The sequence below is a fragment of the Rana temporaria genome, chromosome 1 (assembly GCF_905171775.1).
Source record: "Rana temporaria chromosome 1, aRanTem1.1, whole genome shotgun sequence".
Lineage (NCBI taxonomy): Eukaryota > Metazoa > Chordata > Amphibia > Anura > Ranidae > Rana > Rana temporaria.
In genome coordinates, this window is record NC_053489.1 from 191,100,359 (window position 1) to 191,124,394 (window position 24,036).

At 49.1% G+C, this 24,036-nt stretch overlaps 1 protein-coding gene across 3 annotated transcripts in view; it reads left to right on the forward strand.

The window, feature by feature from the left end:
- The first annotated feature begins 8,667 nt into the window (after positions 1-8,667).
- The window catches only part of GLT1D1 (glycosyltransferase 1 domain containing 1), a 200,049-nt gene continuing 184,680 nt past the window's right edge, over positions 8,668-24,036 (forward strand). Inside the window, exon 1 of one of the 3 annotated variants that reach the window (XM_040347374.1) lies at positions 8,668-8,944. In XM_040347374.1, the coding sequence (XP_040203308.1) occupies positions 8,877-8,944 (68 nt within the window). In that variant the 5' untranslated portion in view covers positions 8,668-8,876. The remainder of the gene's footprint in view (positions 8,945-24,036) is intronic. The other 2 variants (XM_040347369.1, XM_040347371.1) reach the window with 2 other exon arrangements.

Below are 24,036 nucleotides of genomic sequence, written 5' to 3' on the forward strand. Positions count from 1 at the left end.
AGCCTCACCAGTGCCCAGCAATGCAGCCTCACCAGTGCCCATCAATTAAGGCTCACTAGTGTCCAGCAATGCAGCCTAACCAGTGCCCATCAATGCAGCCTGACCCGTGCCCATCAATGCAGCCTGACCAGTGCCCATCTATGCAGCCTGACCAGTGCTCAACAATGCAGCTTCACCAGTGCCCAGCAATGCAGCCTCACCAGTGCCCATCAATTAAGGCTCACTAGTGTCCAGCAATGCAGCCTAACCAGTGCCCATCAATGCAGCCTGACCCGTGCCCATCAATGCAGCCTGACCAGTGCCCATCTATGCAGCCTGACCAGTGCCCATCAATGCAGCCTGACCAGTGCCCATCTATGCAGCCTGACCAGTGCCCAGCAATGTAGCCTGACCAGTGCAGGGGTTCAGAGAGAAGAAAGGAAGAGGAGAGCTGGCCGAATCATCACACAGGCCGGCGTTGCCTGCTGTGACAGCTTTGATTTGAATCACTGGGCACCTGCCATCATACAAGTCCTGCCTCCTGGATCGGCTACTACCTATTATACAACATGATTAGAACACTTTTCCATTTCTCGCTACTCAATTATTTTGCCCTCAGTCACTATGAGGACTCTCCCCGAGTTTTCCAGTATCAAACATGGAACCCGTGGGTATTTAAACACCTAGCGCGCTGACGTCAACATCCGGCTTACTCCCCCGTTGAAGTCCATTAGCGACGAAACGTTCGTAGGGTGCCGTGACGTCATCGCGTTCCGTCCTGAACGCCGGCTGTGTTTTCCTGACCGAGTAGCGAGAAGCATCGGAACAAGAGATCGGAGACGTTTTGCTATCCATGCTGTATTTATATTGCCTAATTGTAAGTGCAATTTTTATTAAACCCTCTTCTATTTTTAAACGTTATACGCTATGAGAGGTCCTTCTTCTCTTTTTTTTTGGTTTATGACTCTTCGGATTGTATGCTGAGCTATACCGTGGTTATCTTGACGGCTAAGGTATTGGGAGACCAGACTTCCCACAGGCCCTATTAGACTGATGCAAAACAGTCTTTTCATCTGGTAAGCAGGCAATCTTATCCTTCCTCACGGGTGTATTGGTGACAGCTTACCTCACATCAATCAAGAGTCTTTCACATTGTCTGCACAATCCACTTCTCTTTCACAAGGAAAATTACTGGATAGAGTCATATGAACTTTGTTTCGTGGCTTTTTAAGACTTTTTCTTCATATATCCATCTGCATTTTTATGTTTTTTCCTATTCTGGCTAAATTTTCAGTTTATCCCAGAATGACTTTTTTTGTTTATTATTAATTTATATGAGCACAATATCACTCACTAGCGCTGCACTGTTTTTTTCTTTTTTATACTACCTATTATAGACAGCACATATCCCAGCATTGGACAAGTGTGCGGTCTATCAAAGAAGCAAACCAGGTGCCCAGGTATTCAAATTAAAGCTGTCACAGCGGGCGACGCTGGCCTGACACCCCCAGTGTGTGGCACCAGGGCGGACCACCCCCTGTTGGTATGTTACTGGTCTCGGTGCCCCCCCCCGCCTTATCACCCGCCCTCGGATCGGCCCTGTACCTAGCGTCGTCCCTGCAATCCGGGGACAAAGCGGGGGACAGACTGGCTCTGGGGATACTGCCCTCAGTCCGGGGACGTCTGGTCACCCTAATGTAATATTCCAATTTTCTGAGATACGGAATTTTGGGCTTTCACGAGCTGTAAGCCATAATCATCAAAATTAAAAGAATGAAATGCTTGAGAATTTTTCACTCTGTTTGTAATGAATCTATATAATATGAGTTTCACTTTTTGAACTGAATTACTGAAAAAAATAACTCTGACGATTTTTCAAATTTTATGAGATGCACCTGTTCAGTATTAATCTTCAGCTTTAAAGCGGAGTTCCGCCCATTTTTTTTATTAAAGGTCAACAGCTACAAATGCTGCAGCTGCTGACTTTTAAAATAAGGACACTTACCTGCCCCGGGCACACGCAATGTCCTCACCCAAAGGCGATCCGTCCCTTGTCTCCCGGGTGCAGGTGCTGGCATCTTCAGTAAGTGAGTCGTGCTGTGCGTTCTGAGTGGTCCCTGCTGTCTTCTGGAGCAGGGGCCGGACATGGCATAGATCGCCATGGATACTGCAGTGATCTTTTGCCAGAAGTGGGAGCAAAATACCTGGATTAGACAAATGTGACACCGGAGGGGGGAACCCGGACAGCGGAAGTTCCATTTCTGGGTGGAACTCCGCTTTAAGTAACCACTGTACAATGGTGTCTGACGTATACAGCTGCCAAACACAGACTTGGTCCTGTAGGGAGAAATACAGGGTTAGTATAAGCAGCTGTCAGTGGATACCTCCCAACTTTTTGAGATGGGAATGAGGGACACCTATCAGCAAAAGTATGCAGGCATAGGACACACCCATTGCCCCCCCCTTAAAGGAGAATTGTACAAAAAGAACAAGATTGGTTAAACCCAAAAGTGCTTTTATTTTTTTTTTTTGAAAACAATTTTTATTGGTTTTACATTGACATACACTTCCGGAAAGGAAGAAAGGGAACATTAGTTGTCACAAAGTCAGCATGAGGTGGCATAGAAACAAACATTCCAAACCCCCATGCCCCATCCCCTCCCGGAGCATAGCTGCACCAATCCCTCAACGGAGGGGTACTTTGTCGCCAGGTGACCCAGCCTGAGCCCAAGCTGGTACACCGGCACAAACATTTGGCTGTCAGCCAAAGGAACAGATAGAAACATAACATGTCATACACCTCCGACATTCACTCCAACTCACACCCACATTCATCCATACTGACCTCGTAGCCCCTCACCCCCCACGCCCATACACCCCAGCCCAGGCCGCCCGGAGCCCCCCCCCCGCCCACAGCCAGTTATGGCTGAGAGAGAGGGGTGTCCCCCCAAAAGGAGTCCGCTATGTCCAACCAGGGCTGCCAAATCTTGTAAAACTTCTTGGGACAGGCCCTTCCCTTATATATACACTTAAACATAGGTAATACCTTATTCACCATACGATACAACATTTGGGTATTCGGGGCAGAGGCACTTTTCCAATGTAACAAAATCAGTTTCCTGGCATAGAATAGAACAGTTCGTATTAAAGTTCGAGCATGGGTGGTAGGTACAGAGTCATTTAGCACCCCCAACAATCCGGTCTCCGGGGCGAGGGGAACAGAGATGTGTAAAGTGTCCTTAAAAAAAGAAAATAGTTCCTTCCAATATAGTGAAACAGCTGGACATGACCAAAACATATGTGAATAGTTGGCCTCCGTGGAGTCACACCTGGGGCAGGAAGCACTGGGATTCAGACCCATACGGGCCAACCTGGCAGGGGTATAGTGCAACTGGTGGATGAACTTAAATTGTATGTATTGATCATTAGAGCCTATGAGATCAAGGAAGCACGCCTCCGAGGCCTCCTCCCATCCCTCCCCGGACAGCCCCGGAATATCCACCTCCCACTTTCTTTGGGCAATTTGAAATGGTTCAACCCCCACAGACTGTAGGCGTGTATAGAACACTGTGACCAATTTCTCTATGTCTGAGTATGACATGAGAGCCTCCAGAGGCGATTCTGTGAGCCCCTGGGCCAGACCCCCAAACTGTGCCCGAACCGCATGGCGGAGGGAAATGTATCTGAATAGAAATTTCACCTGTATCCCATTGCGAGCCCGCAGTTCTTCAAATGAGAGAAACCGATCATTGATAAAAATGTGGGAAGCACGCGTGATCCCAACCCGGGTCCACCACCCGGAGTCGGGATGGCCCAGGAGCTCAGGGAAATTTGCATTATACCATAGGGGGGCCCTAGGAGATACCCCGCCTGAATCAGTGAGCAAGTCATTGCCCTCGTGCCACGCCAACCAGCCCACCTCTGTCGGAGCGTAACGGGAGCATCGTCCCGCCCTTGACCTGAGAAGGTCATCGACCAACGAGTCCCTGGAGCCCACTTGAGCAGTCAGTAGAGCAGTGGAGCATGATGGGGAGGCCTCCAGGAACCAATCATAGACATACGTTAGTTGAGATGCTATAAAGTACCGACGTAGGTTAGGGCAAGCCAGACCCCCCTCCAGTTTAGGCGCCTGGAGAGAGGCCCTGGCCATGCGAGGGCTCGATCCCTGCCATAAAAAGGTGAAAAGGATCGAGTCAAGTTTTTTAAAAAGTTTCTTTAACAAAAAAATTGGGGATGCCCGAAACACATACAAAAATTTTGGTAGGTAAATCATCTTGAAAATGTTCACCCGGCCAATAAGGTTAAGCGGCAAGGAGGTCCAGGTTTTGAGCCTAGTCTCCATGTGTGTAACAATTGGGGTAACATTTAGAGTTTCGTAGGAAGACAGGTCTGCGTTAACATTTATCCCCAAGTATTTAAAGGTAGGTTGAATGGACAATTTGGACCTTGAGAGGTAGGAATAATCAAGCATAGGGCCTATAGGGAATGCAACCGATTTTTCCCAACCAACTCTCAACCCGGAGACCTTCCCAAATTCCTCCACCACCCTCATCAGGGAGACAAAGGACCGCTCCGTTCCGTCGAGGTAAATCAGGGCGTCGTCCGCGTATAGAGATATCTTTTCAGAGAGGGAACCGTAACAGATCCCGGCCACCTCCGCCGTCTGTCGCACCGCCAGAGCCAAAGGCTCAATGGCCAATGCGAACAGGAGTGGCGAGAGCGGACAGCCCTGCCTGGTACCCCTCTGCAAAGTAAAAACATCTGAAACATCTTTATTAGTGCTAACCCTGGCTCTGGGATTGGTGTACAGCAAGCGGACCCACTTGATGAATCGGGCACTAAAGCCCATTCGGTGCATGGCCTCCCACAGGAACGACCAGTTGACGGTGTCAAAGGCCTTTAGTATGTCCAAAGACAGCACCAAACCCCCCATTTTCCTGGCCCCAGCCTGGTGAATGTGCAAATAGAGTCGCCGGATATTGTCGTACGTACTCCTTCCAGGCATGAACCCCGCCTGATCCCTGTGAATAAGATGGAGAATAACCTTCTGTAATCTTAGGGCCAGAACTTTAGCTAGCACCTTCACATCACTGTTTAGAAGCGAAATGGGGCGGTACGACCCACATAGCAACTTGTCCTTGTCAGGCTTAGGGAGCACCACAATCAGGGCTTCACACATGGAGGAGGGGAGCTCACCCTCCTGCAGAGCCTGCCCAAACAAGGAGTGTAACTTCTGTGCCAACTCTTCCGCGTAGTTTTTGTACAACTCGGCGGGCAAGCCGTCTAACCCAGGAGCCCTATTTGGGGGAAGTGAATGAATAGCCTCGGTGACCTCTTCTACCGTTAGGGGTTTGTCCAGTATCGAAACATGTGATTCCTCTAGGACTGGGAACCGAAGAGATTCTAGGAATCCCAATGTCTCTTCCTCTTCTGGGGGGGGAGGGGCGGCGTACAGACTTTCATAAAAGGATTTAAAGGCCTGATTTATGGCTATGGGGTCCGAAGCGACAGAGCCATCCGGCAACTGAATACGGGGTATCGTCCGATCCACGTACTCCGTGCGGGACAGAAATGCCAACATCTTGCCATTCTTACCACTATGCTCAAGTATCCTAGCTGACAAATATAGCTGTTGTTTCCGCGTCACATCCACCCTGTGAAGGTCAAGGGCTCTGTGCGCCCCCACCAGTGCCCCGTGGGAGTCCGGGGTGGGGTGCGCAGAGTATTGGGCCCTGGCCCTCTCCAGGGAGGACTCCAGGGCCAAAAGAGCGGCCCGGGAGGATTTCCTATGACTGGAGATGTTAGAAATGTATGAACCCCTCACCGTCGCCTTAAAGGCGTCCCAGGTGGGACCAAAGGAGGCCGACCCAGCGTTGTCCCCCCAATAGTGGGACATATCCTGCCTGATCTGTTCCTGAAATTCAGGCGCGGAGACCCAAAAGGGACTGAGCCGCCACACCCGAAAGGAGGGCCTATGACCCATCACCAATTCCACAGTCATTGCGGAATGGTCGGACAACGTCTGAGGTAAATGGGAAACTGTCTGTACACTGGGTATCAAATCCGGAGTCCCCAGAGCATAGTCCAGCCTGGAAAGAGTACGGTACGTCCGGGACTGGCATGTATATTCCTGAGCCCCTGGATGACTGAGCCTCCAGAGATCTACATAACCGAAGGAGTCACACCACTGACTAAACAGCTTAGAGTCATAGGGGATGGGCCTCAAGCGGTCCCGCACAGGGTCGAGCACCGAGTTGAAGTCACCCACTATAAGGGCAGCCATAACCGGGAAGGCAGCAAATTGCACACTTAAGTCTGTAAAAATGTCTGCCGTTACAGGGGGGGGGGCGTATACCACTACCAACAGTAGTGGCGTGGCATGCACTGTGCATTGGAGGAACACATACCGACCCTTGGGGTCTAGCACCACCCGTTCGCAGGAGAAAGGGAGACCCTTCCTCACTAAAATGGAAACCCCCCGTGCATAGCTAGAGTAGGTGGAATGGAAACCATGCATAACCCAACATTTCTTCAATGCCATAACCTTTGAACCCAAGAGGTGCGTTTCCTGCAGACATAAAATATGGGGGTTGTATGCCTTAAGGAAATCAAACAACAAAGCCCTCTTAAATTTAGAGTTTAACCCCCGAACATTCCATGAAATACACTTTACCACAGACATGTTAAAGCTTTAAATACAGTGGGACACAGGGCGGATCAAGTGACAGTGACCCAGACAGGGCACAGGCGGGGAGAGCGAGAGGACCAGAAACCCACACACACAAGCACACAACACGCAACACCACATGCAGGAAATCAATCACACTCCCAAACATACACATCTTAAACAGCAACCCTTCACAATTAACCCCTGCCAGGCCCCCAAAAAAACACGGGGCTGGCTTTAACCCCGAACTACCTGTGGACACAGGGAACATGGCCCGCCGCAGGCACGCCAGCAAGCGAGTTAGAAACAGTCAATGTTCACTTAACTGACATAAACGTGTTTCAAACAGAACGGTATTAGGCTGAATAATAGCAGCACAGTCACCTTGAGGAGACCTTAGTCCTCTTGTAACGATGAGTATCTGAAAAACCTCCTGCCCCGGAGGCATTCTGGTGGAGCGGAGTTCAACAAAAGAAAAAAGCCCCAAGGGGGGCTATCCCATGTAAGAAAAACGAATATATGGAAAATAAAACAACAAAAGTAGAGGAATCACCCATCGGATGCCCTGTCAGATGCACGGCCAGGCTGGTGCAGGGATTCAAACCAGGATAAGGCGTTGGCAGGGGTTTGGAAGAAATTCACCTGGCCCTGGTGTACCACTCTCAACGTAGCAGGAAACAGCATAGAATACTGGATGGTCTTCTCCCTCAGCTTCTGCTTGACATGCTGATATTTGGCTCTCGCGGTCCGGACCGCAGGGGAGTAGTCCGGGAAGAGGGACACCGATGCGTTGTTAATCTTTAGGCTCCCCTTAATCCGGGCGGCCCTCAGGATAGAGTCCCGGTCCCTGTAGTTAAGGAGGCGCATTACCATAGTACGAGGGGGGCCTCCAGCAGGCAGCGGCCTGCCCGGCACCCTGTGGGCCCGTTCCAGGACAAAGCAGGGGGATAGGCAGTCCTTCCCAAATTCCTGGGTAAACCAGCTCTCCAGGAAAGCTACCGGGTCGGACCCCTCGACCCGTTCAGGAAGGCCCACCAAGCGCAGATTGTTTCTGCGTAAACGATTCTCCAAATCATCCATTTTGTCCTCTATTGCGCGAAGTTTTACACCCTGGGCTTTAACAGTAGGAAGGACGGGGCCCACAGTATCCTCCAGGTCACTGATACGGCGCTCTGTCTCCTTAACGCGGTCCCGCATCTTGTGCATGTCCTGGCGCATAATAGTTATGTCCAGCTTAAGTTCCTCCATCTTTCCCATAGTATCTGCATGGTTTACCTTCAGTAACTTGAGGACCTCCAGCAGCGTAGGCTCCGGCTCCGGGCCTTCCTCCAGGCCATCCTCGCTGGGCGACCCAGGGGCAGGCAGCACTGGCGTGGTGGAGGACCTGGGAGAGGGTGGGGGAGATGATTCCGGGTCGTCTGCAAACAACTCCGGCGTAGATGCCAAAGAGGAGAGTGGAGCGATGCTGCGGCGGCCATCATGGCCGGAGCGCGTGGTGACATTCATCCTGGCCGCGGGCTGTTTTTTCCTCTTTCCCATCCACCAGATTCCTCCGAAAAGTATCCCAAGGGGTCCCCCGAGGGATTAGCAAGGTTACCCGACGGTGTATAGGGGCAGGATGGCAGGATGGTGCAGGATTGTACAGAGGGATCACGGAGCTGCTAGGAAAGACGTCCGCTTACATGCCGCTCCAGGCCACGCCCCCCCAAAAGTGCTTTTATTACTACTACTATTCATTTTCCTCATTTTGGCTTTAGGAATTTACAAATGTAGCAATTTAGAAATCAGATGGAAGGTTTAGCGCTGGAAAACACTTTTTGATAGATAAAAAGTGCATTTTATATACAATTATAGAGATCAGGGCAAAATGAGGGACAAATGAGGAGGAATAAGAGACAGAGGGACATTGCTCCGAATCAGGGACAGTCCCTCGAAATCAGGGACAGTTGGGAGCAATGGTCAGTGTGCTCTGATCCTCCATACACAGCAATCCTAGTGACAAGGGGAAAGCTGCAGCTAGGAACCTTAGCGCCTGGGTGCAGTTTCTGGGGGAACACTTTGCAGAACGGAACGATTCAGTGTCATAGAGAGAAGAGAGAGAGGGGTGTGATCGGTGTGCAGGTGTCCAGTGTCTCCCTCCCCATATTCCACCCATGTGTACTCTGCAGCTGTCACAGCTCCGGACACTGACAGAGACGTGGCACACCACTGACAGGGGACAGTGACAGCTATGAGAATCCTCTTCCTGGCCCCTCTGAGAGCACACACCGGGAACTCCACCACTGCTCTCCGGATCAAGTAAGATCACACACACTGTCCTCACCCCATAATCCTACATGGGGGACAGATCACCCCATACATCCTACATGGGGGACAGATCACCCCATACATCCTATATAGGGGGACAGATCACCCCATACATCCTACATGGGGGACAGATCACCCCATACATCCTATATAGGGGGACAGATCACCCCATACATCCTATATATGGAACAGATCACCCCATACATCCTACATGGGGGGCAGATCACCCCATACATCCTATATAGGGGACAGATCACCCCATACATCCTACATGGGAGACAGATGACCCCATACATCCTACATAGGGGACAGATCACCCCATACATCCTACATAGGGGACAGATCACCCCATACATCCTATATAGGGGAAATTCAGTGTCCCCACCCCATACATCCTATATAGGGGACAGATCAGTGTTCAAACACCATACACCTCACAGAGGGTAACAGATTAGTGTCTTCATTCCATACTCCCCATAGCGGCCAACAGATCAGTGCTCTTGGTTCATACATCCCATACAACAGAACACCCCATACAAGTTCAGTAACATTGTCTTCACCCCAAGCACCCCATATACGATCAGTGACTGTGTCTTTACCCCATGCACCCCATATAAGATCAGTGACTGTGTCTTCACCCCAAGCAGCCCATATACGATCAGTGACTGTGTCTTTACCCCATGCACCCCATATGAGATCAGTGACTGTGTCTTCACCCCAAGCAGCCCATATACGATCAGTGACTGTGTCTTTACCCCATGCACCCCATATAAGATCAGTGACTGTGTCTGCACCCCATGCACCCCATATACGATCAGTGACTGTGTCTTTACCCCATGCACCCCATATGAGATCAGTGACTGTGTCTGCACCCCATATGAGATCAGTGACTGTGTCTTCACCCCATGCACCCCATATAAGATCAGTGACTGTGTCTTTACCCCATGCACCCCATATAAGATCAGTGACTGTTTCTTCACCCCATGCACCCCATTCAAGATCAGTGACTGTGTCTTCACCCCAAGCACCCCATATAAGATCAGTGACTGTGTCTTCACCCCACGCACCCCATATAAGATCAGTGACTGTGTCTTCACCCCATGCACCCCCATATAAGATCAGTGAATGTGTCTTCATCCCACGCACCCCATATAAGATCAGTGACTGTGTCTTCACCCCAAGCACCCCATATAAGATCAGTGACTGTGTCTTCACCCCACGCACCCCATATAAGATCAGTGACTGTGTCTTCACCCCAAGCACCCCATATAAGATCAGTGACTGTGTCTTCACCTCATGCACCCCATATAAGATCAGTGACTGTGTCTTCACCCCACGCACCCCGTATAAGATCAGTGACTGTGTCTTCACCTCATGCACCCCATATAAGATCAGTGACTGTGTCTTCACCTCATGCACCCCATATAAGATCAGTGACTGTGTCTTCACCTCATGCACCCCATATAAGATCAGTGACTGTGTCTTCACCCCACGCACCCCGTATAAGATCAGTGACTGTGTCTTCACCCCATATAAGATCAATTACTCTGTCCTCACCTCATATACCCCATACAAGATCAGCGACTGCGCCCTCATCTATGTACACCTCAGTACTGTGTCTTCACTCCATGCAAGGGAACAGATCAATATCCTCTCCCCATACACCTTATACAGGGGAATGTCCTCACTCCATACTGTATCCTCACCCTGTACATTGGGAACTGATAAGTTATCATGTCCTGTTTTCTCTAAGTATATGTGCTGGATCAGATGCTGATTGCAGTCTAATGTTGACACACATGCACATGTCCTTGTCCTGACTATTGTATGATTTTTTGTCTGGCTGTTTTTGGTTTTTATTTCACAAAGGTTTTATTGGGTTTTCAGATTATTTATTACGCTTGTACAAAACAATTGTGTGCACAATACAGCATACACTTAATAACAAAGGCAAGGACATAACAACATTCATGGTTTTTAATCATTGGGCTGGATTCAGGTACGAATTGCGCCCTCTTACCGTTTTAACGCTGCGCCTCAGTAATTTACGTGCGCTACACTTCATTCGTGAAGCAGTAGCTACGTAATTTGCGCGGGCGCTCCTTAAAACTGCCCGGCGTAAGGGCGCGTAATTTAAATGATCCTGTAGGGGGCGTGGATCATTTAAATTAGGCGCGTTCCCGCGCCGAGCGTAGTGCGCATGCTCCGTCGGGAAACTTTCCCGACGTGCATTGCGGTAAATGATGTCGCAAGGACGTCATTTGCTTCAAAGTGAACGTGAATGGCGTCCAGCGCCATTCACGATTCACTTACGCAAACAAAGTAATTTTCAAATTTCGCGACGCGGGAACGACGGGTATACTTAGCATTATGCGGAACCCGACGAATGCAAACGACGTAAAATGCATACGTAGGGCACGCGTACGGTTGTGAATCGGCGTTAGTATGCAATTTGCATACTCTACGCTGACCACTACGGGAACGCCACCTAGCGGCCATCGTAAGAATGCAGCCTAAGATACGACGACATAAGAGCCTTATGCCAGTCATATCTTAGGCTGCAGTCGGCGTAACGAGCTTTCTGAATACAGAAAAGTCGTTACGCCGGCGCAACTAAGCAATTGCGCTGCGTAACTATGGTTACGCAGACGCAATTGCTTACTGAATCCACCCCACTGTTCCTGGACATCTGTCTGTGCAAAATGTGCCCTTCTTTTAAAAGGGAAGAGATAATGGGCCAGATTCTCAAAGGCGTTACGACGGCGCAACACCATTAGCGCCGTCGTAACTAGGGTTGTCCCGATACCGATACTAGTATCGGTATCGGGACCGATACCGAGTATTTGCGGGAGTACTCGTACTCCCGCAAATACCCCCGATACCAAAATAGAATACACCCCCCCCCGCCGCCGCCGCCGAACGAATCCCGCCGCTAAAGCCGCATCTCGCCGCATCCCTGCTTGGTTACCACGGGCGGGGAAGATTACAGCATTCATTTGAATAGCTGTAGTCTTTCCCGCGGCGCAGCGTAGAGACACTCCCCTTGCTCGGGTGAACTGTCCAATCCCGAGCAAGGGGGAGTGTCTATACGCAGCGTGAGAGACTACAGCTATTCAAAGCTGTGATGGCGCGGCAGCATGTACGGTAAGGGGGGGACATGGCTGATTTTTTTGGGGGGGACATGGCTGGTATGGGGAGGACATTGCTGCATATGGGGGGGGGACATGGCTGGTATGGGGAGGACATTGCTGCATATGGGGGGGGGGACATGGCTGGTATGGGGAGGACATTGCTGCACATGGGGGGGGGACATGGCTGGTATGGGGAGGACATTGCTGCACATGGGGGGGGACATGGCTGGTATGGGGAGGACATTGCTGCATATGGGGGGGGGCATGGCTGGTATGGGGAGGACATTGCTGCATATGGGGGGGGGACATGGCTGGTATGGGGAGGACATTGCTGCATATGGGGGGGACATGGCTGGTATGGGGAGGACATTGCTGCATATGGGGGGGGGGGCATGGCTGGTATGGGGAGGACATTGCTGCATATGGGGGGGGGGGACATGGCTGGTATGGGGAGGACATTGCTGCACATGGGGGGGACATGGCTGGTATGGGGAGGACATTGCTGCATATGGGGGGGGGACATGGCTGGTATGGGGAGGACATTGCTGCATATGGGGGGGGACATGGCTTGTATGGGGAGGACATTGCTGCATATGGGGGGGACATGGCTGGATATGGGGAGGACATGGCTGCATATATGGGGGGGACATGGCTGCATTTGTGGGGGGACATGGCTGCATGTGGGGACACATTTAAAAAAAGTATCGGTATTCGGTATCGGCGACTACTTGAAAAAAAAGTATCGGTACTTGTACTCAGTCCTAAAAAAGTGGTATCGGGACAACCCTAGTCGTAACACCTCATCTGGCCCCGGGTATCTATGCAACTGATTCTCAGAATCAGTTGCGCATAGGTACCCATTAGATCTGACAAGCGTAAGGCTGTTACGCTGTCAGATCTTAAAAGTATTTTTTTTTCCCGCCGCTAGGTGTCGCATCGTCGCTTTTCCCCGTCGTCTATGCAAATGAGGTAAGTACGGCGATTCCCGAACATACGCGAGGTCGAAGCAGCGAATTAACGTCGTTTGCGTAGCGTACCCGACGCGTAAGGTTGCCCCTGCTAATTAGCAGGCGCAACCAATGTTAACGATGGCCGTCGTTCCCGCGTCGAATTCAATAAAAATTACGTCGTTTGCGTAAGACGTCCGTGAATGGCGCTGGACGCCATTTACGTATACATCTAGGCAAATGACGTCGGGGCGACGTCATTTAGCGCAATGCACGTCGGGTAATTTACCCGACGGAGCATGCGCAGTACGCTCGGCGCGGGAGCGCGCCTAATTTAAATGGTGCCCGCCCCATTTGAATTGGGCGGGCTTGCGACGAGCAATCTAACGCTACACCACCGCAAGTTTACAGGTAAGTGTTCTGAGAATCAGGATGTAAACCTGTAGACCTGCGGCGGTGTAACGTAGATCTCATATATTACGCTGCCCAGGAGCAGCGCGAATGTATGAGAATCTGGCCCAATGAGTTTTCAAAGATGAAGATTAGCCACTTTTCTAGCACCCCGGTAGGATGAGCACACTTGCCAAAAGTCAAGCGATGAAGGTAAATAACTCTGAAACCCTGGATCAGGCTTATTCTATATTGAGCGGAACTCTGTGGATCTATATACAGGGGGGAATAATTATTTGATTTTCTAGGTTTGCCCACTTCCAAAGAAATGAAGGGTCTATCATTTTTATCATAGGTGTGTTTTATATGATAGAGACAGAATATCAACCAAAAATCCAGAAAAAACACCTGATACAAATCTTATATATTGAGTTGCAGTTCAGTGAGTAAAATAAGTATTTGACCCCCAAGCAAAGCATGACTTCGTACTTGGTAGATAAACCCTTGGCATACACAGAGGTAAGACATTGCTTGTAGTTAGTGACCAGGTTTGCACACATCTCAGGAGGCATTTTGGTTCACTCTTATTTAGAGGTCGACTGATATGGGTTTTTCTCTGGCCGATGCGATATTTAGAAATCGGGGCGGCCGATGGCCGATATATGATGCCGATTTTTGCGGCTGATATTTTAGGCTGATTTTTTTTTTGGCAGGTGGCACTGGCAGGCACTGACAGGTGGCACTGGTTGGTACTGGTAGGTGGCACTAATTGGCACTGGCAGGTGGCTCTAATTGACACTCATTGGCACTGGCAGGTGGCAATGGCAGGTGGCACTGATTGGCACTGGATGGCATTAGTTGGCACTGGCAGGTGGCACTGGATGACACTAGTTGGCACTGATTGGCACGTGGCACTGGTTGGCACTGGCAGGTGGCACTAACAGGTGACACTGGCAAGTGGCACTGGTTGGCAGGTGGCACTAATTGGCACTGGCAGGTGGCACTGATTGGCAGGTGGCACTGGCAAGTGGCACTGGTTGGCACTGATTGGCAGGTGCCACTAATTGGCACTCTCAGGTGGCTCTAATTGCCACCGGCAGGTGGCACTGGATGGCACTATTTGGCACTGGCATGTGGCACTGGATGGCAATAGCACTGGCAGGTGGCACTGGTTGGCATTGGCAGGTGGCACTGGATGGCATTTGCACTGGCAGGTGGCACTGGTTGGCATTGGCAGGTGGCATTAGCACTGACAGGTGGCACTGGCAGGCAATGGCAGCAGATAGTGTAACTGTGTGAAACTGCTCTCTGCAGCGCCGCGGTGTGTGTAACTGTATGGAGAGAGAAAGGAGCTGACAAATTCAGCGTGATGTCAGAGGTGGGCGGGACCCGGGGTGGGCGGAACCCAGCAACTATCCAGCCAATGATTGGGCTGTTTAAGAAAGGGACGGGGCCACATACACGTAGCGGCCTGCCCAGATCCCATCCCATTGGCTGGTGTTGGACAGCTGGGTCCCGCCCACCCCGACCTCCAACCTCAATTATCACAGCTTCTCTCTCTCCATAAAGTTTCACCCACGTTCCTCCCTCCTTCTCCACACTCTGCTGACAGAGGTGCAGCCAGCATTAAATATCGGCCCAATTTGGATAATAATCATCGTAGCTGATTTCTCCAAAATGGCCAAATATCGGCCGATATATTGGTCGACCTCTACTCTTATTACAGATTTTACAGATCTCGAAGTTTCAGCTCCCTCCATAATTTTCTATAGGATTAAGGCCTGGAGACTGACTAGGACACTCCATGACCTTAATGTGCTTCTTCTTGAGTCACTCTTTTGTTGCCTTGGTGGTATGTTTTGGGTCATTGTCATGCTGGAAGACCCATCCACGACCCATCTTCAATGTTCTGGCTGAGGGAAGAAGGTTCTCTTCCAAGATTATACAATACATTGCCCCCTCCATTGGTCCCTCAATGCGGCAAAGTCGGCCTGTACCTTTAGCAGAGAAACAGCCCCAAAGCATAGTGTTTCCACCTCCGTGCTTGACTGTAGAGCAGGGTTTGACAAATTTGCTTGGAATCTAGGAGCCAGAAAACGCACCCCGTCCCGACGAGCTTGCGCGCAGAAGCGAACACATACGTGAGCAGTGCCCGCATATGTAAACAGTGTTCAAACCACACATGTGAGGTATCGGCGCGATTGGTAGAGTGAGAGCAATAATTCTAGCCCTAGACCTCCTCTGTAACTCAAAACATGCAACCTGTAGATTTTTTTAAACGTCGCCTATGAAGATTTTAAAGGGTAAAAGTTTGTCGGCATTCCACGAGCAGACGCAATTTTGAAGCGTGACATGTTGGGTATGAATTTACTCGGCGTAACATTCTCTTTCATAATATAAAAAAAATGGGGATAACTTTACTGTTGTCTTATTTTTTAATTTAAAAAAGTGTAATTTTTTCCCCAAAAAGTGCGCTTGTAAGACCGCTGCGCAAATACGGCGTGACAGAAAATATATATATAATGTTTGGGGATTCTAATTAGAGGGAAGAAGATGGCAGTGAAAATAGTGAAAAATGACATTAGAATTGCTGTTTAACTTGTAATGCTTAACTTGTAATACCAACGGCCACCACCAGATGGCGCCAGCTCACACAAGGAAGAGCTGGGGACTTCACAAGGCCGCAAAGCCACGGCCTCAATTACCGGACATCACGGGCCCCCCGCAATCTAGCGGCGGGGGAGGTGGGGGCCTAGTCCGCCGCGATCCTGGGAAAAAGGCGCTCCGCGGACTAGGCCAAAGCCGCAGCCTCACCTAAAACATCCTGCCCGCAGCGTTCCTGGGAAAAGGCCGCGAGCGCCAGATGCCGCTCGCGGCCTTTTCCCAGGATCGCGGCAAGCTGCGGGCAGGATGTTTTAGGCGAGGCCGCGGCTTCGGGCCTAGTCCGCGGAGCGCCGGTCCTATGGAACAAAAATTTTTTTTTTGCCCACCTTCCAAGCCAAGTCGCCAGGACGCTATTTCTAGTCGCCATGGCGACCTGTCGACCGGGATTTGTCGAGCCCTGCTGTAGAGAAGGTGTTCTCGGGGTTACTCCTGTGTACATGTGCAAGAGTCTGTGGCAACTCCATTGCTTGACCTGTCATCGCTGAATAAAGGCGCACTGAGAGGTGCAAGTATATTTGTGTACCCACAAGTTTTGTTTAAGTTATATTATCATTTATGCAGGAGGAACCAGGCTCGGCAGGAGGAACCAGGCTCGGCAGCAGTGGGAGCCATTGGCTACTGCTGCTGTCAGTCAACTCCTGTGAGCAGAGAGAAAGGGGGCAGGGCTGAGCTGTAATGTGTGTGTCGATAGATGTACACAGTGCGGCTTGGGATTGAGACTGCATGAGTGCCCCTATAGCAAGCTGCTTAATATGGGGGCACTCTGAGAAGGGGAGGAGCCAAGACTGCCGGCAGGGGACCCCAGAAAAGGAGGAGCATGTAAGCATGACCTGTTGGTTATTTTAAAAAAGAAAAAGGTTGGAATCACTTTTAAACTGGCCCAGTTGCTTTCTCCACCACATGATTTTACTATTGTGTACCCGTGTGCATACATTTTTCATTGCCTAAAGCAGGCATGTCCAAAGTCTGGCTCGCTGGCCAATTATGGTTTGCCCCACTGGTAATTTGGCAATACTGTATATATCTTTTGTGGCCCCCAACGAATCCCAGAGCACTGCAGGGGCCACAAAAGATATATACTTGTATTTATTGGTGCACAACATGCACTTTCCCCCCTGAAAATCAGCGGGAAATCGAGTGTGCGTGTTATATTTAGATTCCTGTTGTCTCTGATTGGAAGGAGGGGGCGGCCGCCACTGGATTACACAGAGCGCTGATCTCCTGTGTACCTGGCAATCAGTCACACGCAGTCTCACTTCCCGGCCCAGGATTGGACCACTGTTCTGTCGATTACAGGTGGCACTGTGTGTGACTGATCACCAGGTACACAGGAGATCGTGGCACTGTGTTATCCAGCACTGACGAGGCTGCAGATGAGCAAGGATGTGCAGGCTGCATTCATTTACAATGGTAAGGCTGCATTAATGAGCAATGCTGAGGCTGCTGATGGGCACTGTGCATGCTACATTAATGAGCAATGCTGAGGCTGCTGATGGGCACTGTGCAGGCTGCATTAATGAGCAATGCTGAGGCTGCTGATGGGCACTGTGCAAACTGCATTAATGAGCAATGGTGATGCTGCTGATGGGCACTGTGCAGGTTGCATTAATTTGCAATGGTGAGGCTGCTGATGGGCACTGTGCAGGCTGCATTGATTGGCAATGGCGAGGCTGCTGATGGGCACTGTGCAGGCTGCATTAATTTGCAATGGTGAGGCTGCTGATGGGCACTGTGCAGGCTACATTAATTTGCAATGGTGAGGCTGCTGATGGGCACTGTGCAGGCTGCATTAATTTGCAATGGTGAGGCTGCTGATGGGCACTGTGCAGGCTGCATTAATTGGCAATGGCGAGGGTGCTGATGGACAATGTGCAGGCTGCATTGATGGGCAATGGCGAGGCTGCTGATGGGCACTGTGCAGGCTGCATTAATTTGCAATGGTGAGGCTGCTGATGGGCACTGTGCAGGCTGCATTAATTTGCAATGGCGAGGCTGCTGATGGGCACTGTGCAGGCTGCATTCATTTGCAATGGTGATGCTGCTGATGGGCACTGTGCAGGCTGCATTCATTTGCAATGGTGATGCTGCTGATGGGCACTGTGCAGGCTGCATTAATTTGCAATGGTGAGGCTGCTGATGGGCACTGTGCAGGCTGCATTAATTTGCAATGGTGAGGCTGCTGATGGGCACTGTGCAGGCTACATTAATTGGCAATGGCAAGGGTGCTGATGGACAATGTGCAGGCTGCATTGATGGGCAATGGCGAGGCTGCAGATGGGCACTGATCAGGCTGCATTAATTGGCAATGGTGAGGCTGCTGATGGACAATGTGAAGGCTGCATTGATGGGCACTGTGCAGGCTGCATTAATTGGCAATGGCGAGGCTGCTGATGGGCACTGTGCAGGCTGCATTAATTTGCAATGGTGAGGCTGCTGATGGGCAATGTGCAGGCTGCATTAATTTGCAATGGTGATGCTGCTGATGGGCACTGTGCAGGCTGCATCAATTTGGAATGGTGAGGCTGCTGATGGGCAATGTGCAGGCTGCATTAATTTGCAATGGTGAGGCTGCTGATGGGCACTGTGCAGGCTGCATTAATTTGCAATGGTGAGGCTGCTGATGGGCAATGTGTAGGCTGCATTAATTTGCAATGGTGAGGCTGCTGATGGGCAATGTGTAGGCTGCATTAATTTGCAATGGTGAGGCTGCTGATGGGCACTGTGTAGGCTGCATTAATTTGCAATGGTGAGGCTGCTGATGGGCACTGTGCAGGCTGCATTAATTGCAATGGTGATGCTGCTGATGGGCAATGTGCAGGCTGCATTAATTTGCAATGGTGAGGCTGCTGATGGGCACTGTACAGGCTGCATTATTTTGCAATGGTGAGGCGCTGCTGATGGGCACTGTGCAGGCTGCATTGATGGGCAATGGTGAGGCTGCAGATGGGCACTGATCAGGCTGCATTAATGGACTGTGCCCATTATTTTGCTTCAAAGTTCTCTATTTAAAATGTAATCTTTTTTCCTGAAACTTCTCTCTTAAAATGAAGGTGAGTGTTATACGCCGATAAATAGGGTATATATCCAAATAACATGCCCAAGCTCATCCTTAGTCCTGAGCGGCGCTCTGGGATTCATTGGGGACCACAAAAGATATATATATATCCAAATAACACGCCAAGCTCGTCTCTTCACCACACACGGCCACAAAAGGCGGGAGAATTCTTGTTGGGTAGTGTATTAGTGCTTAGACCGAATTTTAATGGTTCTTAGAATGTCAGGCAAAATGGTCGGCCCTCACGCATGTTCACTTCATTAAATCTGGCCCTCTTTGAAAAAAGTTTGGACACCCCTGGCCTAAAGGAACTAAAATCTTCATACTATATGTGAAGTATACATCCTGGTACTGACATGAGATGGCACTTGGGCTGTAAAACTCTGGCTTCATGCTGTATGGATTTGTCATCATTGGTTATCTAAAGCCCCATACACACTATCAGTTTTCCTGATGGTTTTCTCTTCAGGTTTACCAAAACCATCTAATATGAGGTCAATTAAGCGTTTCAATTTGAATGCAATCAGGCAGGTCCTTGTACTACATGGTTTTGGTAAACCTGAAGAGAAAACCTGCAGGAAAACTGATAGTGTGTATGGGGCTTAATTGTTCCACGTACGTTTTTTTATTACAGCGTAACTTCCCTGTTCCTGCTCTGTCTGGCTAGCCCTTATGGTGAGGGTTGTGGCAGAAATACAAGAACTTTGCTAAGTAGTATTTGCACATGCATTTAAAGGGACTTAGTCCCTGAAAACAAAAAAAACCCCAAAAGATTCCTGTAAATGAAGAAATGAACGTTTGATAGAATCATGAATCATTTGCTGAGAAGTGAGGACTTCCCATGTGACACGCTCCGGGGTTGGATGTATGCCTCCCCTGCCACGCTATGTGGTTCTGTCTGCTGGTCCCTATAGTGATGTGAACAGGCAAGTACAGCATTGGCTTCTTATACTGCAGCCTTTTTTTTTTTTTTTTTTTATCAACAGTAATACTTTCATTTCTGGCAAACAATACTGACGTATTGGTGACAGTTCAGTGAATACTTAAAGCGGAGTTCCACCCATTTAGGAGTCAGCAGCTACAAAAAGTGTAGGTGCAGACTTTTAATAATCAGACACTCACCTGTCCCACGGTCCAGCTATGCGGGCACAAAGCCTCTCTTCTTCCTCTCCACGGCACTGGCATTCTAACTGTGGGCGCCCGGCTGTGGCTTCACAACTGCGCATGCGTGAGCTGCTCTGTGTGGCCGGGCATTCTTCTGGGACCTGTGACGTGTCCCAGAAGATTTCAGGGAGGGAGGGGGAAGAGGTGATCTTTCCCGCGCCGCAGAGCCAGAGGAGGAGGTGAGAGCTGGGTGCCCGTAAAAAAAAAAGAGTGTCCCCGTAAAAATAGGGTACCTGCTCCTCCCCCCAAAAAATGACATGCCAAATGTGGCACGTCAGGGGGTCACCATCACTTAAAGCGGAAGTTCAATTTTTGGGTGGAACTCTGCTTTAAGGCAGAACATTATTCTCTTAATCAAAATGAACTGGTTTTAATCTTTTTGCTACCAGCATTAGTAAATAGATACAGTGCATCTGGAAAATATTCACAGCGCCTCACTTTTTTCACATTTTTCATTTTTTTTAGTCTTGTTTCAAAATTAAATTAATTATTTTTCTCCAAATTCTACAAGCAATACCCCATAATGACAACACAAAAGAAGTTTGGTTGAAATCTTTGCAAATTTATATAAAACAAATAAAAAAATCCCATGTACATAAGTATTCTCAGCCTTTGCTCAATACTCTGTTGAAGCACCTTTGCAAACGTTACAGCCTCACGTATTTTTGAGTATGATGCTACAAGCTTGGCACACCTATTTTTGGGTAGATTCTCCCATTCTTCTTTGCAGGACCTCTCAAGCTCCATCAGGTTGGATGGGGAACGTTGGTGCACAGCCATTTTCAGATCTCAGAGATGTTCAGTCGGGTTCAGATATAGACTCTGGCTGGGCCACTCAGGGACATTCACAGAGTTGTCTTGTAGCCACCACTCTGTTATTTTGGCTGTGGGCTTAGGGTCGTTGTTCTATTGGAAGATTACTTTTCACCCCAGTCCAGAGCGCTCTGGAGCAGGTTTTCATCAAGGATGTCTCTGTACATTGCTGCATTCATCTTTCCCTTGATCCTGACTAGTCTCCAAGTTCCTGCCACTGAAAAACTTTCCCACAGCATGATGCTGCCACCACCATGTTTCACTGTAGGGATGGTATTGGCCAGGTAATGAGCGGTGCTGGGTTTCCTCCAGACATGATGCTTGCCCTTCGGGTCAAAAAGTTCAGTCTTTGTTTCATCAGACCAGAGAATTTTATTTCTCATGGTCTGAGAGTCCTTCAGGTGTCTTTTGGCAAAGTCATGTCATTTTTACTGAGGAGTGGTTTCTGTCTGGCCACTCTACCATACAGGCCTGATTGCTGGAGTGCTGCAGAAATGGTTGTTCTGTCAGTGACCATCGGTTTCCTGGTCACCTCCCTGACTAAGGCCCTTCTCCTCCCGATCGCTCAGTTTGGCCAGGTGGCCTGCTCTAGGGAGAGTCTTGGTGGTTCTAAAGCCTCATACACACATTCGGACTTCCAACTGACGTTTCCGTGGATTTTGCTCTGAAGGGCACTGTCCATGGTATGCATACACACGGCAGGAATTTTTCAGCCAACAAACACGAACGTAGTGACGTAACAGACGTACTTTGTGGTTGTTCTGCTCTTTACCGCCACTCTTTGGGCAACTTCTGCTATTGTTGCTTGATCTTTAGCATTGATTCTGAGCATGTGTGTTTGTACTTTGGACTTTAGTCCAATGGACTTGTGTACACACAATCGGATTTGCTCCAACATTTGTTGCCGGAAAGTTTGTCTGTTCTCACAGCGAACATTTGTCCGATGAAAAAGTGAAAAAACTAATTCCAGTGGAGCGTACACACGGTCGGATTGTCTGCAAAAACAGGTCCGTCGGAGGTTTGTTGTCAAAAAGTCCGATCGTGTGTACGGGCCTTAAAGGGGTTGTAAAGGTAAAAGTTTTTTTTACCTTAATGCATCCTATGCATTAAGGTACAAAAACATCTGACAGCACCGCCCCCCCCCCCCCCCCCCCCCCCCCGAGCACCCGTTTTACTTACCTCACTGTTGGAAAGTCCCGGGCGCGTGCTTGTCATCTTGCTCGGTTCCCAGCCTGGCCGTTGATTGGCTAGGCTGGGCGGATTGATAGCGCAGCCATTGGCTGGCGCTGCTGTCAATCACAGCGGATGACGAGGCGCGCCGGGGGGGGGGGGCGAGTGATATAGTCGGCGGCCGCTGTATCACGGGAGCGTGCTTGCAAAAGCTTTCCACCATGCAAGCTCGCTCGCATGAAGGTAGAAAGCTTTTGCGAGGAGGAGCCGAGACAGCCACCGAGGGACCCCAGAAGACAGGATTCGGGGACACTCTGTGCAAAACAAGCTGCACAGTGGAGGTAAGTATAACATGTTTGTTATTTAAAAAAAAAAATATTTATTTTATTTTTATTTTTTTATAAATTTGCCAAGATTTTAAACAAACTTCTTTCACGTTGTCATTATGGGGTATTGTTTGTAGAATTCTGAGGGAAAATAATGAATTTCATTTTTTTAAATAAAGCTGTAACATAAAATGTGGAAAAAATGAAGCGCTGTGAATACTTTCTGGATGTACTGTAGGAAGGTATATTATGTTTCCTTTTTTTTTTTTTTACTTCAGTTGCTTCCTGTTTTTTGGCCTAGGCCAACATGATGAGAGTCCTAATGGGATTTATGTTTTATTTTTATATTTGCGGAAGAGCTTTCTCAGCTAAGCACATCCTCACTTTATATTCCAAGCCATGTAGTCAGATCAATTGTTGTTAATTTTTAAATATGTTTGATAAGGTTGAGTTCTATTTTCAATAAGGAGTCATATTGTTATTATGTATGTAGCATGACGTGCTGCTGAGGAGTGGTGCTGGAATGTGAATACAGTGCCTTGCGAAAGTATTCGGCCCCCTTGAACTTTGCGACCTTTTGCCACATTTCAGGCTTCAAACATAAAGATATAAAACTGTAATTTTTTTTGAAGAATCAACAAGTGGGACACAATCATGAAGTGGAACAAAATTTATTGGATATTTCAAACTTTTTTAACAAATAAAAAACTGAAAAATTGGGCGTGCAAAATTATTCAGCCCCCTTAAGTTAATACTTTGTAGCGCCACCTTTTGCTGTGATTACAGCTGTAAGTCGCTTGGGGTATGTAACTATCAGTTTTGCACATCGAGAGACTGACATTTTTGCCCATTCCTCCTTGCAAAACAGCTCGAGCTCAGTGAGGTTGGATGGAGAGCGTTTGTGAACAGCATTTTTCAGTTCTTTCCACAGATTCTCGATTGGATTCAGGTCTGGACTTTGACTTGGCCATTCTAACACCTGGACATGTTTATTTGTGAACCATTCCATTAGGGCTGCAACTAACGATTATTTTCATAATCGATTAATCGGCCGATTATTTTCTCGATTAATCGGATAAAATCATTAAAAAAACGTAATGTGGAATTTTTTCGTTGTTCGAGTGTTACACTCAAACGGCAATGATGGGGCACTATTCCTCCCAGGAACACCAATGCTGGGGCACTATTCCTCCCAGGAACACCAATACTGGGGCACTATTCCTTCCAGGAACACCAATGCTGGGGCACTATTCCTCCCAGGAACACCAATGCTGGGGCACTATTCCTTCCAGGAACACCAATGCTGGGGCACTATTCCTCCCAGGAACACCAATGCTGGGGCACTATTCCTTCCAGGAACACCAATGCTGGGGCACTATTCCTCCCAGGAACACCAATACTGGGGCACTATTCCTTCCAGGAA